Here is a 21614-nt window from a genome sequence, read left to right on the forward strand (position 1 = left end):
TGAAACCAAGACTGAACACTTTGGCCTGAATGCCAAGCGTCATGTTTGGAGGAAACCTGGCACCATCCCTACAGTGAAACATGGTGGTGGCAGCATCATGCTGTGGGGATTTCTTTCAGTGGCAGGGACTGGGAGATTCATCAGGATCAAGGGAAAGATGAACGGAGCAAAGTACAGAGAGATCTTTGTTTAAAACCTGCTTCAGAGCACTCAGAGCCTGAGACTGGGGCAAAGGTTCACCTTCCAACAGGACAACGACCCTAAGCACACAGCCAAGACAATGCAGTAGTGGCTTTGGGACAAGTCTCTGAATGTCCTTGAGTGGCCCAGCCAGAGCCAGAGCCTGGACCTGAACCCAATCTAACATCTCTGGAGAGACCTGAAAATAGCTGTGCAGCGACGCTCCTCATCCAACCTGACAGATTTGGAGAGGATCTGCAGAGAAGAATGGGAGAAACTCCCCAAATACAGGTGTGCCAAGCTTGTAGCATCATAGACAAAAAAGACTTGAGGCTGTAATCGCTGCCAAAGGTGCTTCAAAGTGCTGAGCAAAGGGTCTGAATACTTATGTAAATGTGATATTTTTTTTAAAATATATATTTCTTAATCTGTTTTTGCTTTGTCATTATTTGGTATTATGTGTAGATTGAGGGGGGAAACTATTTAATCAATTTTAGAATAAGGCTGTAATGTAACACAATGTGGAAAAAGGGGTCTGAATATTTTCTGAAGACACTAAGTTGGCCATGATGGTTCAGAGGTCTATCATAAACATGTTTGTAACATCTATATCCTCAAGTACTCAATCTTTTCCTTTACCCGCTTCCCTAGTATTTGAATAGTGATGTATTGTGGGGGGCCTAAATCAGTTTGTTGTCTCAGTGCAGGTGAAAGGTCATCTGGTCTTCTGTCTGATCATGACAATCCATCATCTGCCCCAGAGAGATATCTGTGACGTTGTATTGACTAATCTGGTTTATTTTGAAAAGCAGCTTTTCAGCTCATGAGAAATGGAGGATGATGGCTGTAATATGTTTAGAACCACACATGAACCATTTTTGTTGCAGTCAGTTGTACCATATGTTTTACATCTAATTCATTGATACTGCATTGTCATAAGGATCCTGTTATTCGACATGACTTCTCTTGAGTTCCACTGAATTGTCAGTTATGGGGACTGTTGCTCATTGGGGCATATTGTTTTGTTGTGCAAGAGAATTCACTGAGAATTTGAGAGAATTTGCACAAGAGAATTCAGGATAGTTTGACTGGCATGACCCTGTTCTGAATTCCAAAATGGATTTGGAACTCTGAGATTAGGAGCTATGGTCTGTTGGAGTTAAATGTGATAGACTCAGAAAGGTAGCAGTTTCCGTGGCGGTCGTTATTAAATATGCCAGTCATATTTTAATATCAGGATTATCTCCTGAGCAGACACATCGTTTTGGTTTTATTGCCTGCAACCCAAAATCCAAATCGCTGTTTTTTTATTAGTTGGAGCGATCTTCCACTACCCCAAAGGTAAGGCTTTAAAGGTACAATTGTATGATGCACAGGACATTTGCCATAATTTCTAAGCACCATAATTTCTAAGCTCCATCAGTTATCATTGACATGTTTGAATGCAGTCTTTTGAACAGCACATATTTATTCATACATTGTGATTTGCTGTGCCTTCCCTGACAAAAGCAGCAAGAGATTGATTGAATCAGCTAGATTTTTCTGTCAGTTTTACTTCCTGATCTCAATGGAGATGAAGTCTAGTGCAGGCTGCCAGCTGCCTGCACGCTTCACTATCTGAATGGCATCTCCCCCTGAAGCTACTGAAGCAATACTCTCCAGTGAGGAAATGATGGGGTGGAGAAGAGGGAGGGAAGAGAGGATCATCAAACTAAATTGATCATCAAATCACAAGTGTAGAATTTACTGTGAAATGCTTACTTACGACCTTTTCCCAACAACGCAGAGTTAAAAAGTAAGAAAAATTGGCTAAATAAAGGAAATAGTAACACAATTAAACTAACATTAACGAGGCTATATAAAAGGAGTACCCGTACCGAGTCAATGTGCAGTATGAGATAGTTGAGGTATTGATGTAATATGTAAATGTCATGTAGGTAGGGGTCAAAGTGACTAGGCTATCAGGATAGATAATAAACAGAGTAGCAGCAGTGTATACGAAGAGTGTGAAAGTGTGTGTGTGAGTGGGTAGCCATTTGATTAACTGTTCAGCAGTCTTATGGCTTGGGGGTAGAAGCTGTCCTGGAGACTTTGGTCCCAGACTTGGTGCTCCGGTACCGCTTGCCAAGTGGTAGCGGAGGGAACAGTCTATGACGGGTGGCTGGAGTCTTTGACAAGTTTACCTCTGACATCGCCTGATATAGATGTCCTGGGTGGCAGGGAGCTCGGCCCCAGTGATGTACTGGGCTGTATGCACTACCCTCTGTTGCGCCTTAAATCAGCAAGCAGTTCCCATACCAAGCGGTGATGTAGCCAGTTAAGATGCTCTCAATGGTGTAGAACCTTTTGAGGATCTAAGGGCCCATGCCAAATTTTTTCATTATCCTGAGGGGGAAGAGGCGTTGTCATACCCTCTTCACGACTATGTTGGTGTACTTGAAGCTCTAGACCTGATCCACTACAGCTCCGACGATGTGAATTGGGGCGTGCTCGGCCCTACGTTTACTGTGGTTCCTGATCAGCTCTTTTGTCTTGCTGATGTTGTAGGAAAGGTTGTTGTCTCTGACCTCTTTCCATTAGGCAGTCTCAATGTTGCCGTGATCAGGCCTACCACCATCGCGTCGTCTGCTAACTTAATGATGATGGTATTGGAGTCGTGGCTGGAAGAGTGAAGGCTGGGGACACTGGGACAGGGTCTGTTGTTTTGGTGGGGTGGCAGGAAGGCTAGCGGTTAAAAGCGTTGGGCACAAGAGTGTTGGGCCAGTAACTGAAAGGTCACTGGTTTGAGTCCCAGCCGACTAGGTGGAAAATCTGTTGGTGTGCCCTTGAGCAAGGCACTTAACCCTAATTGTAACGGTCTGAGTGTAGTGGGTGAGGAGTCAGGCGCAGGAAGCATAGAGTTCAGGGGAGTGCTATTTTAATGCACTGAGAAACGCTGAACATAAGCCAACCCTCACAAAAACACAGGGCGTACTGAACAAACAAATGCCCCAAACAGGGGGGCTTAAACTGTCCAGGAAAAACCCACAAAATGGGAAAACACAAAACCCATAGACGTGCACACAAGTACACCAAACAGACGATCACAATAATTAATCCCGCACAAGGAACCCTGCGGGCCGGCTGACTAATAAAGCCTTACTACCTAACTCAAAACAGGTGCACTCAATCAACACATAAGGAGGGGGAGGAAATAATCAGTAGCAGCTAGTAGGCCGGCGACGACGACCGGCGAGCGCCACCCGAACGGGAAGGGGAGTGTCCTTCGGTCGGAGTCGTGACAGTACCCCCCCTTGACGCGTGGCTCCCGCAGCGCGCCGACACCGGCCTCGAGGTCGACCCGGAGGACGAGGCGCAGGGCGATCTGGATGGAGGCGATGGAAATCCCTCAACATTGACGGATCCAAAATGTCCCTGGTGGGTACCCAGCACCTCTCCTCCGGACCGTACCCCTCCCAGTCCACGAGGTACTGCAGGCCCCTCACCTCGATGTCCAGAGGGGGAGGAGGGACCTCCAGCACCTCACCGTCCTGTAGGGGACCAGCTACCACCGGCCTGAGGAGAGACACATGAAACGAGGGGTTAATACGATAATAGGAAGGGAGTTGTAATCGATAACACACCTCGTTTATTCTCCTCAGGACTTTGAACGGCCCTACACACTGCGGCCCAAGCCTCCGGCAGGGCACGCGGAGGGGCAGGTTTCGGGTCGAGAGCCAGACCCTGTCCCCTGGTACAAACACGGGGCCTCACTGCGGTGGCGGTCAGCACTCCTTTTCTGCCGTCCACTAGCCTGTTGAAGGGATTCCTGGACGGCCCTCCAGGTTTCTTTGGAGCGCTGCACCCATTCCTCCACCGCAGCAGCCTCGGTCTGGCTCGGATGCCACGGTACCAGGACCGGCTGGTACCCCAGAGGAGTGGCGTAATGAGTTCTGGGCCATTTCAGCCCAGGGGATGTATCTCGCCCACTCCCCTGGCCAGTCCTGGCAGTACGACCGCAGAAACCTACCCACCTCCTGGTTTACTCTCTCCACCTGCCCATTACTTTCGGGGTGATAACCGGAGGTCAGGCTGACCGAGACCCCAGACGCTCCATGAACGCCCTCCATACTCGTGACGTGAACTGGGGGCCCCGATCAGAAACGATGTCCTCCGGCACCCCGTAGTGCCGGAAGACGTGGGTGAATAATGCCTCCGCAGTCTGTAGGGCTGTTGGGATACCGGGCAACGGGAGGAGACGGCAGGACTTAGAGAACCGATCCACAATCACCAGAACCGTGGTGTTGCCCTGAGACGGGGGAAGGTCGGTCAGGAAATCTACGGATAGATGTGACCATGGCCGTTGTGGAACGGGGAGGGGTTGTAACTTCCCTCTAGGAAGGTGCCTAGGAGCCTTACTCTGGGCGCATACCGAACAGGAGGAGACATAAACCTTAACGTCCCTAGCCAAGGTAGGCCACCAATACCTCCCCCGAAGGCTCCCCACTGTCCTCCTCACCCCAGGGTGACCCGAGGAGGGTAGGACGTGAGCATACCGAATCAGTTGGTCCCGAACACCAAGCGGCACGTACCTCCGCCCCGCCGGACACTGAGGAGGCGCGGGTTCAGCCCGTAACGCCCGCTCGATGTCCGAGTCCACCTCCCATACCGCCGGTGCCATCAGCTTTGAGGCCGGAAGGATGGGAGTAGGTTTGGTGGACCTATCCTCCGTGTCGTAAAGGCGGGACAGTGCGTCCGCCTTCACGTTCTGGGAGCCCGGTCTATATGATAAAGTGAACCGGAATCGAGTGAAAAACATGGCCCACCTTGCCTGCCACGGGTTCAGTCTCCTAGCTGCCCGAATATACTCCAGATTTTGGTGGTCGGTCCAGATGAGAAAGGGGTGCTTAGCCCCCTCAAGCCAGTGTCTCCACACTTTCAGAGCCCTGACCACCGCTAACAACTCCCGGTCCCCCACATCATAGTTACGCTCCTCTGGGCTGAGCTTACTCGAGAAGAAAGCGCAGGGGCGGAGTTTTGGTGGCGTACCCGAGCGCTGTGATAGCACGGCACCCACCCCAGCCTCGGACGCGTCCACCTCCACTATGAATGCTAGAGAGGGGTCCGGATTCGCCAACACGGGTGCATCCGTGAACAGCGCCTTCAACCTGTTGAAAGCTCTGTCCGCCTCTGCTGACCATCGCAACCGCACCGGGCCCCCTTTAGCAGTGAGGTAATTGGAGCCGCTACCTGGCCAAAACCCCGGATAAACCTCCGGTAGTAGTTGGCAAAACCCAAAAATCGCTGCACCTCTTTTACTGTGGTTGGAGTCGGCCAATTACGCACGGCCTTACTGCGGTCACCCTCCATCTCCACCCCCGAGGTGGAAATGCGATAACCCAGAAAGGAGACGGCTCGTTTGGAGAACACACACTTCTCAGCCTTGACGTATAGGTCGTGCTCCAGCAGTCTACCAAGCACCTTGCGTACCAGAGACACATGCGCGGCGTGAGTGGCTGAGTAGATCAGAATGTCATCGATATAAACAACCACTCCCTGCCCGTGCAGGTCCCTGAGAATATCGTCTACAAAGGATTGAAAAATGGCTGGAGCATTCTTTAACCCATACGGCATGACACAGTACTCATAGTGGCCCGATGTGGTACTAAATGCGGTTTTCCACTCGTCTCCCTTCCGAATACGCACCAGGCTATACGCGCTCCTGAGATCCAATTTTGTGTAGAACTGCGCTCCCTGAAAGGATTCCACTGCCGTAGCAATGAGAGGTAGTGGGTAGTTGAACCCCACTGTGATGGCATTTAGACCTCTATAATCAATACACGGACGCAATCCTCCCTCCTTCTTCTTCTCAAAAAAGAAACTCGAGGAGACTGGTGAAATGGAGGACCGAATGTACCCCTGTCCCAGAGACTCCGTGATATATGTCTCCATAGCCAACGTCTCCTCTTGGGACAATGGGTACACGTGACTCTTGGGAAGCGCAGCGTTACCCTGGAGATCTATCGCACAATCCCTTCCCGGTCGACGTGGTGGTAATTTAGTCGCCTTCTTTTTACTAAAAGCGATTGCCAAATCGGCATACTCGGGGGGAATGCACACTGTGGGACCCTGGTCTGGACTTTCCACCGAGGTGGCACCGACGGAAACTCCCAGACACCTTCCAGAACACTCCTCTGACCACCCCTGGAGAACCCCCTGTCTCCACAAAATTTTGGGATTGTGCCGGGCCAGCCAGGGAATCCCTAACACCACTGGAAACGCAGGCGAATCAATAATATAGAGACTGATACGCTCCCTATGATTCCCCTGCGTTACCATGTCCAGTGGGATCGTGGGATCTCCAGTGGGATCTCCCTGACCACCCCTGACCCTAATGGCCGGCTATCTAGGGAGTGCACGGGAAAGGGAGAATCTATCGGCACAAGCGGAACACCTAATTTAATAGCAAGTCCGCGATCTATAAAGTTCCCAGCTGCGCCTGAATCGACTAGTGCCCTATGCTGTGAAGAGGGGAAAAATTTAAGAAAAAAAATCAAGACAAACGTGACCAACAGGGGGTTCTGGGTGAGTTTGGTGCTGACTCACCTGGGGTGATCGAGAAATGTTCCGCCTGCCATCTCGACTCCCAGACGGACCCCCCCAGCACCGATCGTCCGTGTGTCCTCTCCGACCACAGTTGGTGCAGAGGGAGCCTCCTCCTCCGGTACCCCTCGGCAAAGCCCCTCCCAACTCCATCGGAACAGGAGTGGAGGTGCTGGGTGGTGGAACACACAGGACCCTCTCCGAACGCCCGCGGGCAGCCAGCAGATTGTCCAGTCGGATGGACATGTCAATTAGCTCATCCAAGGAAAGAGCGGTTGTCGTGGAAATTTCCTCTATTTACCAAATCATGGGAGCAAACCACACACACACGTCAGAGTTAGTTATAAAAGTCCATCTTTAATTATATGAGCTCTTATCACAATCCTGTGACTCTCAGATAAATTCAGTGTCTCCCCAGTGAATTCTCTGAGAGTTCCCTTACAATGCAACTGAGTTCCTTTAATAGCAAAAACACACATAGTCAGATAGCATAGACATAATTCATCGTTCAGCTTTGTCTCCTTCCCCAAACCCCAGAACCATAAACCAAATCCTCCATATCAACAGGCATATATCAAATTGTCATTTATATACAACCCACTCTAAATACAAACTCCTGGACAAACTCACGGAGAGGGGGTGAGGCTATAGGTTTAAGATAGAAACAACAATAAGAGGGAGCATAGAATGGTTCCAGACACTGCAACCCCTCCTTTCCCCACTGGGAAAGGTAGGGAGTATAAGATATGTTTACACATGATGACACTTTGACCTCTCCCCTCTCATGTGGCCCATGCAACTTAGTCCTGACATAGAACAGATAACTGCCAATGGCAGCCACTATAGTACAACAAAATACATTCTTATGAGAAGTAACTTACACACATTTGATGAATATTAAACATCTTACAAATGTTACCAACAAATTCTGATAATTCCACGACACGGTGTCCCGACACGCTAGCTCCCTGCGGACGTCCTCCCGGAGACTACACCTGTAGTGGTCGATAAGGGCCCTGTCGTTCCACCCGATCCTGCTGCCAAGGTACGGAACTCCAACGCGTAATCCTGGGCGCTCCTTTTCTCCTGCCGAAGATGGAATAGACGTTCTCCCGCCGCTCGGCCATCTGGAGGATGGTCAAACACGGCGCGGAAGCGGCGAGAAAACTCGGGGTAGTGCTCCTTAGCTGAGTCTGGGCCATTCCAAACTGCATTTGCCCACTCCAGAGCACGACCCGTGAGGCAGGAGATGAGGACATTCACCCTCTCCGCTCCCGAGGGAGTAGGTCTGACGGTGGCCAGGTACAGTTCTAGCTGGAGTAAGAACCCCTGGCACCCTGCTGCCGCTCCATCATAGACCCTCGGGAGCGTAAGACGGAGGGTGCTGGAGTCGGGAGATGGGGAGTCCTGAGGAGGGGGGGCCGAAGGTGGAGAGAGGAGACCGCTTCTCTCCCATCGGTCCATTCTCTCCATCACCAGATCCATCGCCGTTCCGATCCGATGGAGAACGGTGGTGTGATGTAGAACCCTCTCTTCCATCGATGGGAGGGGAGTGGCTGTTGCTCTTGCTGACTCCATTCCAGAGGTGCGGGATTCTGTAACAGTCTGAGTGTAGTGGGTGAGGAGTCAGGCGCAGGAAGCAGAGAGTTCAGGGGAGTGCTATTTTAATGCACTGAGAAACGCTGAACATAAGCCAACCCTCACAAAAACACAGGGCGTACTGAACAAACAAATGCCCCAAACAGGGGGGCTTAAACTGTCCAGGAAAAACCCACAAAATGGGAAAACACAAAACCCATAGACGTGCACACAAGTACACCAAACAGACGATCACAATAATTAATCCCGCACAAGGAACCCTGCGGGCCGGCTGACTAATAAAGCCTTACTACCTAACTCAAAACAGGTGCACTCAATCAACACATAAGGAGGGGGAGGAAATAATCAGTAGCAGCTAGTAGGCCGGCGACGACGACCGCCGAGCGCCACCCGAACGGGAAGGGGAGTGTCCTTCGGTCGGAGTCGTGACACTAATTGTGCCTGTAATTCCCTCTAGATAAGAGCGTTTGCTTAATGGCAAAAAAAAAACTTTAAAAAATTAATGTGGTGTGTCAACAGTAATATCTGTAATTATTGTCACACTTTGTCTATGTTGTCTGGTCTTTGTTCTTTAGGGAATGTCTTAAGCCCTGGTTTTACCGGGTTCAATTGTCCTGATCTTGTCCACATTCTGATTGTGCTTACATTTTCAGACAGGTGTTTCAGATTAAAAAACGCAGGAGGTAGTCCGGCACGTATTTTGTATGGTTATCTGTAAATGGATCTGGACAGTGAAACCATTTAAATTATAATTATCCCGCCTACTTAAATCATTGACAGGTGGCACAATTGACTTATGGCATTAATATGTCTGTTTTACATATTCCTAACCAGTTGGGTTATTTTTGTTTGTTTCTTTGCGTTGTTTGTAATTACTTTTTTAAACTTATTTTGTATATAATATTGCTGCTGCTCTCTGTTATGACCGAAAATAAATAATTCTGGACATCAGAACTGGGATTACTCACCACGTACTGGCAGAATACTTTTTTTCCTTTAACAAATCCGATGAGCCTGACGTGAATGGTATACTGCTTTCCCGGGAACAGGCCCAGATCCGTGTAATTTGCGTTAAGAGAAGGCGTAGAAAAAGGGTCCAGAGGGTGGGCAGCTTTCTGAGAATTCGTAGGCAGACGAATTAACCCCCACTTCCTTCCATTCAAATAGAAAATGTGAAAACTTTGGAAAATAAAATCAATGACCTACGCGGAAGATTAAACTACCAACAGCACATTCAAAACTGCAATATCTTATGCTTCACGGAGTCGTGGCTGAACGACTGAATTATAAACATACAGCTGGCTGGTTCTACACTGTATCGGCAGGATAGAACAACGGCGTCTGGTGAGACAAGGTGCGGCGGACTATGTATTTTTGTAAATAACAGCCGGTGCACGATATCTAGGGAAGTCTCGAGGTTTTGCTCACCTGAGGTAGAGTATCTCATGATAAGCTGTAGACCATACTATCTACCGAGAGAGTATTCATCTGTATTTTTTTATAGCTGTCTACATACTACTACAGACTGATGCTGGCACTAAGACCGCACTGAATGAGCTATAAGCAAACAGGAAAATGCTCACCCAGAGGCGGCACTCCTACTAGCCGGGGACATAAATGCAAGGAAACTTCCGTCTTACCAAATTTCTTTCAGCATGTTAAATGTGCAACCAGAGGGGAAAAAACTAACTCTGGACCACCTATACTCCACACACAGAGACGCATACAAATCTGACCATAATTCTATCCTCCTGATTCCTGCTTACAAGCAAACATTTAAGCAGGAAGCACCAGTGACTAAATCAATAAAAAAAAGTGGTCAGATGAAGCAGATGCTAAGCTACAGGACTGTTTTGCTAGCACAAGCTGGAATATGTTCCGGGATTCCTCTGATGGCATTGAGGAGTACACCACATCAGTCAATGGCTTAATCAATAATTGCATCGATGACGTCGTCCCCATAGTGACCGTACATACAAACCCCAACCAGAAGCCATGGATTACAGGCAACATCCGCACTGAGCTAAAGGCTAGGGCTGCCACTTTAAAGGAGCAGGATTTTAACCCGGATGCTTAAGAAATCGCGCTATGCCCTCTGACGAACCATCAAACAGGCAAAGCATCAATACAGGACTAAGATCGAATCGTAATACACCGGCTCTGACACTCGTCGGATGTGGCAGGGCTTGCAAACCATTACAGACTACCAAGGGAAGAACAGCCGAGAGCTGCCCAGTGACACGAGCCTACCAGACGAGCTAAACTACTTCTATGCTCGCTTCGAGGCAAATAACACTGAAAAATGCATGAGAGCACCAGCTGTTCCGGAAGACTGTGATCACGCTGTCCGCCGCCAATGTGAGTAAGACCTTTAAACAGGTCAACATTCACAAGGCCGCAAGGCCAGACGGATTACCAGGACATGCTTTGAAAGGCTGGTCATGGCTCACATCAACACCATTATCCCAGAAACCCTAGACCCAATCCAATTTGCATACTGCCCTAACAGATCCACAGATGATGCAATCTCTATTGCACTCCACACCGCCCTTTCCCACATGGACAAAAGGAACATCTACGTGAGAATGCTATTCAATGACTACAGCTCAGTGTTCAACACCATAGTTCCCTCAAAGCTCATCAATAAGCTAATGACCCTGGGACTAAACACCTCCCTCTGCAACTGGATCCTGGAATTCCTGATGGGCCACCCCCAAGTGGTAAGGTTAGGTAACAACACATTTGCCACGATGATCCTCAACACAGGGGCCCCTCAGGGGTGTGTGCTCAGTCCCCTCCTCTACTCCCTCTTCACTCATGACTGCCTGGCCAGGCGCAACTCCAACACCATTAAGTTTGCCGAAGACACAACAATGTTAGGCCTGATCACCGACAACGACAAGACAGCCTATACGGAGGAGGTCAGAGACCTGGCCATGTGGTGCCTGGACAACAATCTCTCCCTCAATGTGATCAAGACAAAGGAGATGATTGTGGACTACAGGAAAAAGAGGAGCAAGCACACCACCACTCTCATCGACGGGACTGTAGTGGAGCAGGTTGAGAGCTTCAAGTTCCTTGGTGTCCACATCACCAACAAACTGACATGGTCCAAGCACACCAAGACAGTTGTGAAGAGGGCACGACAAAACCTATTGTCCCTTAGGAGACTGAAAAGATTTGTCATGGATCCTTAGATCCTCAAAATGTTCTACAGCTGCACCATTGAGAGCATCCTAACTGGTTGCATCACTGCCTGGTATGCCAACTGCTCGGCCTCCGGCAGCAAGGCACTACAGAGGGTAGTGTGTACGGCCCAATACATCACTGGGGCCAAGCTTCCTGCCATCCAGGACCTCTAGGCGGTGTCAGAGGAAGACCCTGAAAATTGTCAAAGACAGCCACCCTATTCATAGACTGTTCTCTCTGATACCGCACGGCAAGCTGTACCGGAGTGCCAAGTCTAGGTCCAGGATGCTTCTAAACAACTTCTATCATCTATGCAGAGTCACTTTAGTAACTCTACCTACATGTACATATTACCTCAACTAACCGGTGCCCCCGGACATTGACTCTGTACCGGTACCCCCCTGTATATAGTCTCGCTAATGTTATTTTACTGCTGCTCTTTAATTACTTGTTACTTTTATTTCCTACACTCCTGAACATCTAATCAAATTGCCACCTAGACTATTTGCATTGCCCCCCCCCCCCCACCCCACCCCCTCTTTTACACCACAGCTGCTCTCTGTTGTTATCATCTATGCAGAGTCACTTCAATAACTCTACCTACATGTACATATCACCTCAACTAACCGGTGCCCCCGGACATTATCTCTGTACCGGTACCCCCCTGTATATAGTCTCGCTAATGTTATTTTACTGCTGCTCTTTAATTACTTGTTACTTTTATTTCCTATTCACATTTTTTGTTAAACTGCATTGTTGGTTAGGGGCTCGTAAGCATTTCACTGTAACCTGTTGTATACGACACATGCGACTAATACAATTTGATTTGATATTTCTGAAAATGTGGGCACAATTAGAATGTGGGCCAGATCAGGACAAGGAACGCATGTTAGCACCTGGTATAAACAAGGCTTTACACTGTCATATATTCTGCCAAAAAGAATAATAGAAATCAATGGTCAAAAACGTTTTTAAAAAGCACAGTGCTCCTCAGCAGGTCCAGCGCATCAGCAGATTGACTGTGTGTGTCACTGTCAAGAAGTCTGATATGACAAGTGCAAGTTAGGGGCCCTAAACACCTTAACTGCCCACAACCAGGCATTCTATAGTAATACGTAATATTTCATCTTCATGTAGATTAGATATTATTAAGCTCAAAAAGGTGTATATATTGGTAACAAAATAGTGCATTTTACTGTTACTCTTGTTTGCTGTTATCTATTGTATGTTTTGTCAGTCCTTCCCTGCAGAGTTTACTGGGTGCTAATTGAGGTGACAGGGGAAAGCTCTTCTTTTGGTGCTGTGCCAGATATGAGTGATTTCATGGCCATTCCACTGTGCCTCCTCCTGCTAAATCTAGCGAAAGGGTGTAGTAATGGCCCACTGAGTAACTGTCCAAAGATAGGGGGATTATCTAAGTCACAGTGGATCTTTTACCACTCTTTCTGTGTGCCTGGTTTATGCCCCATTGCATGCTTGGTCGGATGTATGAGTAGGGCACTCATCTATTTCCATTGCCTGCAATATATTGAGAAAAACTCAACCCTGCGACACTCATCTTTCCCACTGACTACATTGTATTGAGAAAAACATCAGCTACTGTGACATTTGAACTTCATTAAAAAATTTGCCAGGATGACATTTTCTTATGATATCATGTTGTTTCACAACCAACTTATTGCTGTACTGTATTTCTGGGAAGACCATCTCCATCTCAGTGCAGTCAGTTCCACATATAGCACTTAGCTCCTGGATTATATAACTGCAGACTGGCTAAGCAGGCAAAGAGAGGCGAAGAGAGGTGAGATCATAGAGCAGGGCTGTGTGTTGTGGCAGGTCATGGCTGAGTAGAACTGTATTTGTGGACAGCAGCGGCCTCATCTTGTAAAATATAGCCTACGCTCACAGTATTCTCTACTGAGCTCAGACATAGACACATACTGTATGCTCATGTCAGCTATTGATTCCCCAGGCCCTGTAACAGAAGACATTTTCTCTCCCTGCTCTCCTCTCTTCCCCCATCAATATGCTCCAAGGAGCTGCGCCAGGGATCATGCCATCTTGGGTCTCAGGCCTTGGAGTAGACAGTCTTGCAGTCAGTAAACATTGATCAGGCAAACATGTCACATCCATTGTATGGTCTTCTTTTGGAGGACCACATTAAATATCACTAAGTGCACCTACTCTACTAGGTCATAAGTCTGTTATATCTGTTAAATTACCCCACTACTTACACAGTAACCATACAAGTCTTAACATAGAGATGATGTTTTCAATGAGAGCCATAGCATACTCTCATCGGGGGATTTATGTCTGTAGCGTTGTGTGTGACCAGGCATTCATTATATAATGGACAGAAACTTAAAGTGGCAATGTGCAGTTGCTACATCCATTTTTGGACTTGTGATAATGTACACATTGATTCTTGAAAAATATAACTGATAAATGCCTCATGAGCTTAGTTCAACTGTCGTACCCCATCAAAATGCTAAATATAAGCTGGTTTTAACAAAGTAAATGTAAGCAGGGTTATTTAACGCTTACCCTATGAGGTACGGAGCCTGCTAGTTTTCTGTTCTGCTTGATAATTAATTGCATACACCTGGTGTCCCAGGCCTAAATCAGTCCCTGATTAGAAGGAAACATTGATAAACTGCAGTAGAATTGGCTTCGAGGTCCAGAGTTGAGTTTGAGGGTTATGAAGCCTCAAAACATGGTTAAAACTATAATTTTGATATCATGGATGGGTCAGGCCTTGCATCCACAGCCCTGTCTATAAATTTGAGAGTGGTTACATTACTTCAGCCCCATCCCTCAGCTTTTTGCTGAAACGGGTGGGAGGCTGCTTTGTTATTGTTTCAACTGCAGATTGCACCTTTAATGATTGAACCCAGCATCCCTTTTGGGGCATAGCTCATTAGGACAGGCTGTTTACGCTCTAGTGCTTGACCATTTTCAACCACAAACAGACCCAAAGAGCTCTCATAATAATGTATTTTCAGCAGGCACGTTCACAGAAAGGGGTCTACCTTTGCCCTCCCACTCCCAACTGCCCTTTGGGTGGTGGAATATACATTTTTGTATGCGGTTTGCATTACAACTGCGCTGGTTTATCGTCTCATTAGTGTGAATGTGTTTCACCTGTGCTGGCCCAGGTGCTATTTTAAGATTGGCTGGCCGAGGGCTCCAGTTGTCTTGGAAGAGGTGAAGGGTTAACACCTTTGACTCCCCATTTGATTTCTAAATCAAAATTATTTATCTGATCTTCCCAGTTTTGCTCCACCTTTTGGTTTCTTCCATGTTTTTAAATTTGGTGGGTGTCTTTTAGGTCCTAGTTGTTGCTAGTCAGCTTTCAGTGGACACTCTTAAAACTCCACCCGTTTCGTTTTGGTTGTTCCCCTTTTCTGTTTGAGTGAACAATTTTGGTTTTCTTGCTAGGAAATGTAACAAAAACCAAGGAAAGAGAATGCAAGGAAAAAGTGGCACAAAACTTAAACCAGAAGATCAGATAAAGGATTTTGTCTAGAAAGCAAATGAACGGGGGGTGGTCAACTTAAGGCGTTAACCTTCCACATCTCTCAAGACAACAGAAACACTGGGCCAGCTGCTCTTAAATAGCACCTGGCCCAGCACAGGTGAAACACCTTCCCACTAATGAGATGACAAACCAGCGCAGGTGTAACACATACTGACTAACGAGGTGACACCAATCGGCGTGCCCCACATGCTAACATCCAATCTCTAAATATAAATGGAAAAAACAAAGCCTGTAACAGTAGCAGCAACACATGTAGTCTATTAGACTCTAGCTAACTACCGTATACTAAAAATATCCACTAGCCAGCCAGTCATATATCATAAGTTCAAAGTTTATGAATATTATATTAAGAAGTTATTATTTAAGAGCATTGAAGATAAATCACAACCAGTGAAAATTTACAACAAAAAAATATATATATATTTTAAATTTTCAGTTCTCATTTACAACTGCGACCTGGCCAAGATAAAGCAAAGCAGTGTGACACAAACGACACAGAGTTACACATGGAATAAACAAGCGTACATATAGAGCTAGCTAAATAGCAGATGGGTGCCCTTTTTTCATTTTGAGCACCTGCACCCTGTGCACGGCCCTGATTTGCAGTCCACATTCACAGTTTTTTTGTGTCTTTCACTCTGTTCCATTTGGATCTTAAGTTCCTTCCTCTGAAGAGCTATAGGCTGTATAGCATCCACCTCTGCACCTCCACACTGTTCACAGGACCCTGTTCTGAATACGCCAGCTGCCGTCAGGCACTGCTACACATTTCTTTAATGTGTGAACACCCCAGAGACTTTATTAAGAATACTTCAATGCTTTTTGTAGAGGAACTCAGGAGCTACAAAGGTAGTTCATCAGAGGGGGGAGGTGGTTGAGCATCTGAAGGTCACAATGAGGCATTGTGGGATTCAGGGACAAATTACGAATGATGTGAGAAGTCTGAGATACCATTCCCTTAGCAATGCAACCTACAACAAAAGTTGTACTTTTCTCTAGTCTAGTGTTGGAGGTGAAATTGGGGCACTGTATTGATTGCATTGAAGGCTACTATGATTTCAGTACTGCCAAAGGCATATGGTTTATGAACCTACTGGGATGGATAATAGGGCTCCAAACTATGCATTCAAGCTTGGAGACATTCATTTAAAAAGAACAGACGTGCATTCTTTGTGGGTTTGTTTCATAGGCGGGGGCATCGTCCATGTGGGCGTCATGCTGTGGGCTGCTGAACGAGGTGATGGGCACAGGGACGGTGCGCGGGCAGCAGCCAGGGTTTGGGGCCGGGACGGGGCCCTTCCGCTTTGCCCCCAGCGCCGGGTACTCCACATATCCCCCCACCAGCTCAGGGAGTGCAGGTCAGCTCTGCAAGGCCTGTGGACTGGCCTTCTCCGTCTTCAGGCGCAAGGTAGGTGGTGATGAGGATAATGACAATAGTGTGTAAAAAGATGAGGAAGAACACTGTGCCCCTTATAAACTAATAAAACTAACTTCCATATGAAATACTCAATCATACTGGTCACACCAGGGCATCAGCTTAGACTGCAGACAGGTAAATGGCAGAGCGTATCTAGGCATTGACTGACAGTGTAGCATGCTGGGACAGCGATAGAAGCCCCTGGAGGCTTCAGCGTTCTTGCACTTCCAGGCTCAGACTGCTCTATCAGCCCGCTCACACCTGTTGAGGTTCAATCCCGGAATATATTCTATGTGTGTGTGTGTGTGTGTGTGTGTGTGTGTGTGTGTGTGTGTGTGTGTGTGTGTGTGTGTGGCTCAGCTCGATATCTGTGTCAAGAAAGGAGAGGTTCCTGGGGACTAACACAGACGATTGATAAATGGACCTGTCAGAGTGTGAATGTCCTCTTTCTGGTCCACAGCTCATTTGCAATGCACAGTAATGATATGGAAATTATTTCTGGCCATATCCCACTTTTTCTGTCTCCATTCAGACTGCCTGTCAGTCGATTCATCTGAGTTTCCTCAGTAAACCGAGATAAGCTTGTAAATGCTAGAGAATATTCCATATAGTATTATTTAGCTTGTCTGTGCCAAATGGGGGAAACTCATCCTCTTTCCTAGGACATAGTGACGTCATAGGGAATGAGTCCTTGTATTGAAAAGCTGTTGTCTGGTAGATTTGGCAGATCCCTCTCATTAGTTGTAATTAAGAGTTCTAAAGCCAGGATAGTTAATTGACTCCATGATGCCAATAATTAATTACATCTATTAATTAATTGATCAGGAGGAATGGACATGACTGGCTGATGGGATCGCCTCTCTTCTAAATGTGTGTGGTGAGTCTCTATCGCTGTATCTCTCTCTGTCTCTCTCTCTTTCTCTCAGCACATATGCTCGGACTGTAAGAAAAGTTTCTGCGCCATGTGCTCAGTGCTGCAAGAGAGCCTCCGCTGCTGCACCACCTGCCACCTCCTGCGCGGAACGGCCTTCCAGAGACCACAGCTCATGGCGCTGCGCGTTAAAGACCTGCGCCAGTACCTGCTGCTGCGCAACATCCCCACAGACACCTGCAGGGAGAAGGAAGACCTGGTGGACCTGGTGCTCTGCCACCAGGAAGCTGGAGAAAACACCTTGACACAAGGAGGTGTAGAGGAAGATGGGGAGGAGGATGAGGAGGAGGAGGAGGAGGAAGAAGAAGAAGAAGAAGAGGAGGAGGATGCAGACACAGACAGCCTGCACTCGCTCCCCCACTCCCTCCACGCCTCGCCCCCCTCAGCCGCACACCGCTCCGCTTCAGAGCAGTTGTCTCTCTCCACCTCGGAGCAGTCGGCTCTCTCCGCCTCTCAAGGAGGCTCTCCTCTCAGCCGGAGTGACAGCTCAGGGACCGCTCAGAGCCAGGTATGACTACACAAACACATAACACACACACGCATGCACACACACACTCACAAACACAACCTAGTCCCATTCCCCATACAGCTGCCCCCCTTCGTTTACCATCTTCTCTTCTCTGTCCTCCTTGTATCAAAGCTAATTAATGTGAAGCTTGATAAGCACATGGCATGGATGTGGGAAACATATTAGTCAGTGTGAAGTAGAGTTGTCACAGCTAAGCATAACAATCAACAACGAGCAATTGCTACTCTAGATCTCTAGTGCTGGGATGTAAATGGGTTATGATTGTCCACAGCCCTGCTGAAAGTAACCCCTTTGATAACCATTTAGGCTAAATATAGGAGCATAAAAAGCTTACAAGCATTCTAGTAATTGCAGTATAGTTTATTGCAGTCAAGCCCTGTCCTTTGCAGCCAGTTTGATACAGTCTGGTGCTTTGTGTTTGACATGAATGAAGAGGTTCACTCACACAGATCATCTGCTACATTCATATTTCATAGTGCACAATTTCACTCTTTTCTGTGATCTGACGTCCACGTGACTGACAGCTGCTCTTGCAGTGCAGCCCTGGGAGCTGCAGCCAGTCATCAACAGCCAGAGCTGAAGCCCTCTTTTTTAGGTCTGTTATGCTGTCGGTTATGTAACAATGCTCAGGCTGGCTTCTGATTCCTCTCAACGGCACAGCTGTAATTGAAAAGAGAGAGCGAAACACAACAATACTGCTCACATCTCTGTCCGTGGGATCATTTTGGCCTAAACATCAAAATCATCCACTCCTATTGTAATCCATAAAGGATTAAATGAGTGGGGCTCTAGGCTGGTTGTGAGCATAGCTGGTGTCTGGTGGTAGTGCAGTTGTGGTGTTGTCAGTTGCTAGAGCTGGGTTAGGGAGGCTAGCACACCACAAACAGGCCTGCTGATGCTTGCAGCCTGCAGCTGATTGGTCCAGTGGAATACGTAGGGAGCATGTGTGTGCACATACACCCAGGAACATCAGCCTCCCCCGACCCCCTATAGACTCAGCCCCCATCCTTCATCGTGATGTCACACCGGAAGAATGTATTAGCCCTGCACCATTAGCTAATTGCTTTTTGTGCGGTGGTCCGGTGGAGACAGAGAGGAGGGGAGGAGTAGGCTCTTCATGATCGTTGCTGTTTTATGTTCTCTCTTCATTGCACATAAATGGCTGAGTTAATGCAAGTCAATACGCCACAAGGTAAACATTCTCATCAGATTCATCCCGCCAAGACCATTAGATTCTGGTTGCAGGCAAACTCCAAATATAGTTAACATATTCAAAGGGAATAATTAACCAATCTGTTAAGATTAGAAGAAGCAAATGGTGCTGAATACTAAATGTAACATGGTACCTTTAGAGCAGTGGTTCCTAAACTTTTTATAGCCTCAAACATTCAACCTCCAGCTGCATACTCCCTCTATCACCAGGGTCAGCGCACTCTCAAATGTTTTTTTGCCATCATTGTAAGCCTGCCACACACACTATACAATACATTTTTTAAACATAAGAATGAGTGTGAGTTTCTGTCACAACCCGGCTCGTGGGAAGTGACAAAGAGCTCTTATAGGACCAGGGCACAAATAATAATATAATAATAATCAATAATTTTTCTCTTTATTTAACCATCTTACATATAAAACCTTATTTGTTCATCGAAAATTGTGAATAAATCTCCACAGGTTAATGAGAAGGGTATGCTTGAAAGGATGCACATAACTCTGCAATGTTGGATTGTATTGGAGAGAGTCTGTCTTAAATCATTTTCCACACACAGTCTGTGCCTGTATTTAGTTTTCATGCTAGTGAGGGCCGAGAATCCACTCTCACATAGGTACGTGGTTGCAAAGGGCATCAGTGTCTTAACAGTGCGATTTGTCAAGGCAGGATACATCCATAAATCAGGCAGTTTTCACGATGAGGCTCTCTTGTTCAGATATCGGTAAGTGGACTGGAGGCAGGGCATGAAAGGTATAACGAATCCAGTTGTTTGTCATCCGTTTGTTTGTGTCATCCATTTCGGGAAAGTACCTGCGTAATTGCTCACCGAACTCACTCAGGTGCTTCGCTATATTACATTTGACATTGTCCGTAAGCTTGAGTTCATTTGCACACAAAAAAATCATACAATGATGAAAAGACCTGTGTGTTGTCCTTGTTAATGCAGACAGAGAAGCGTTCCAACTTCTTAATCATAGCCTACATTTTTTAATTGAGTTGTCAGATAGTACTTCTGCACTGTGGCTTAGGAAAGGCACTACTCCCAATATAAGTGAACCCCAAATCAATGTAGTTCTCATCATATTTGTGCCTCTTCGATGGTCCAACGTCCCTGTCTGTTGTTCGGTGCTTCCCCGGGTAAGGGGGCAGTAAGTAGCTCTTAGGCTGCATCAGATTCAAAACGGTCAGTGTCCATGCTAGCTGGACTAACAACAAATGTAGAATTACTGATCCTAGCATTGGATGTGCTCGTGGAAGCAGAACGGTTTGTGTTTTCGACAGGTGCAGGTGTAGTACTGCTGGTAGTAGCAGTACTACCAGCCAGTAGAGCTGGTATGTGTCTCTATGGGCCTTACTAAATGTACTGTTTGAAAATGTGAAGATCATTTTTTTCCCAGACCACCGACGGCATTCCGCGTACTCCTGGAGGATACGCCTACATGCCTCATTTCCTTATCAGACATTTGAAGAGAGACATCAGATATGAATTTGATTTATGATTATTATAGCAAACTGTACTATTTTTATTTCCCTCTGATGGATGTTTAATATGAATAAAACAAGTGATCACAGCACCTCTGGTGGTGTTTTATAGAAGTTCTGATTTGTGGGAGAAAGAGTGAGGAGCATCAGACAACACAAGTATTTCAAAACTGTCATATCTGCTCTAGTACTATTTCTCAAACTGCTGTTTTCCACTAGAGTACAGTTAATGTGCCTCCCAATACCTAGAATGTTGTATTCAAATCTGCAGCTAAAATCCTAATTGAAAGCTTTTGGAGATATTGTGTTGTGTTGTGTTTCCAGGAGCATGGGGGAGCTCCGACCATCCCACTCCTTCACCTGGAACCTGCCAGTGAACCTATCATAGAGGTGAGACGACCCGCCCTTTACCTCTGTCCTTTCAGTCTCCACCTCATGTATTTAACTGAAGAGAAATCACTGACCCACTCTTGTGAGAGCATTCACTTGGTCAGTTGTATTACCTCAATGACCATGGTGTGACCAAACATGGTCATAATTGAACTTTTGTATTGAACATGTTTTCTGAAGTGCCTCCTCTTTTCTCTTTGTAGGTCAGTCCAGTGACACAGAGGAGAATACGGGCCTCTCTATCTGACCTGGACAACGAAGGGGACATTGAGAGCCTGTCTGTCCGGCAGCTCAAAGAGATTCTGGCCCGTAACTTTGTCAACTACTCTGGCTGCTGTGAGAAGTGGGAGCTGATAGAGCGGGTGCATCGGCTCTACAGGGAGAACGAACAGAACAGGAAGTCCAGTAAGCACCACGTTGAATCATTTTAGTCCCCCTATACCAACCAACCTAATCTTAACTAGAACACTACTGATCCTTTTGATAACGACCTTCATAGATGATCAATCTCCAGTTCAAACCTAGTTTGAACAATAGAGAAACTGTCCAAGTTAAAACCTCTTT

The 21614-nt window shown here is 46.9% G+C and overlaps 1 protein-coding gene across 1 annotated transcript in view; it reads left to right on the top strand.

Moving 5' to 3' along the window:
* The window catches only part of LOC115105815 (E3 ubiquitin-protein ligase RNF34-like), a 28522-nt gene that overhangs the window by 2195 nt on the left and 4713 nt on the right, over nucleotides 1-21614 (top strand). The window contains exons 3-6 of the mRNA XM_029628222.2: nucleotides 16278-16496; nucleotides 17432-17944; nucleotides 20985-21050; nucleotides 21254-21455. Coding sequence (XP_029484082.1) covers nucleotides 16278-16496; nucleotides 17432-17944; nucleotides 20985-21050; nucleotides 21254-21455 — 1000 coding nt within the window. The remainder of the gene's footprint in view (nucleotides 1-16277; nucleotides 16497-17431; nucleotides 17945-20984; nucleotides 21051-21253; nucleotides 21456-21614) is intronic.

Source organism: Oncorhynchus nerka, linkage group LG22 (genome assembly GCF_034236695.1).
Source record: "Oncorhynchus nerka isolate Pitt River linkage group LG22, Oner_Uvic_2.0, whole genome shotgun sequence".
Taxonomy (NCBI): domain Eukaryota; kingdom Metazoa; phylum Chordata; class Actinopteri; order Salmoniformes; family Salmonidae; genus Oncorhynchus; species Oncorhynchus nerka.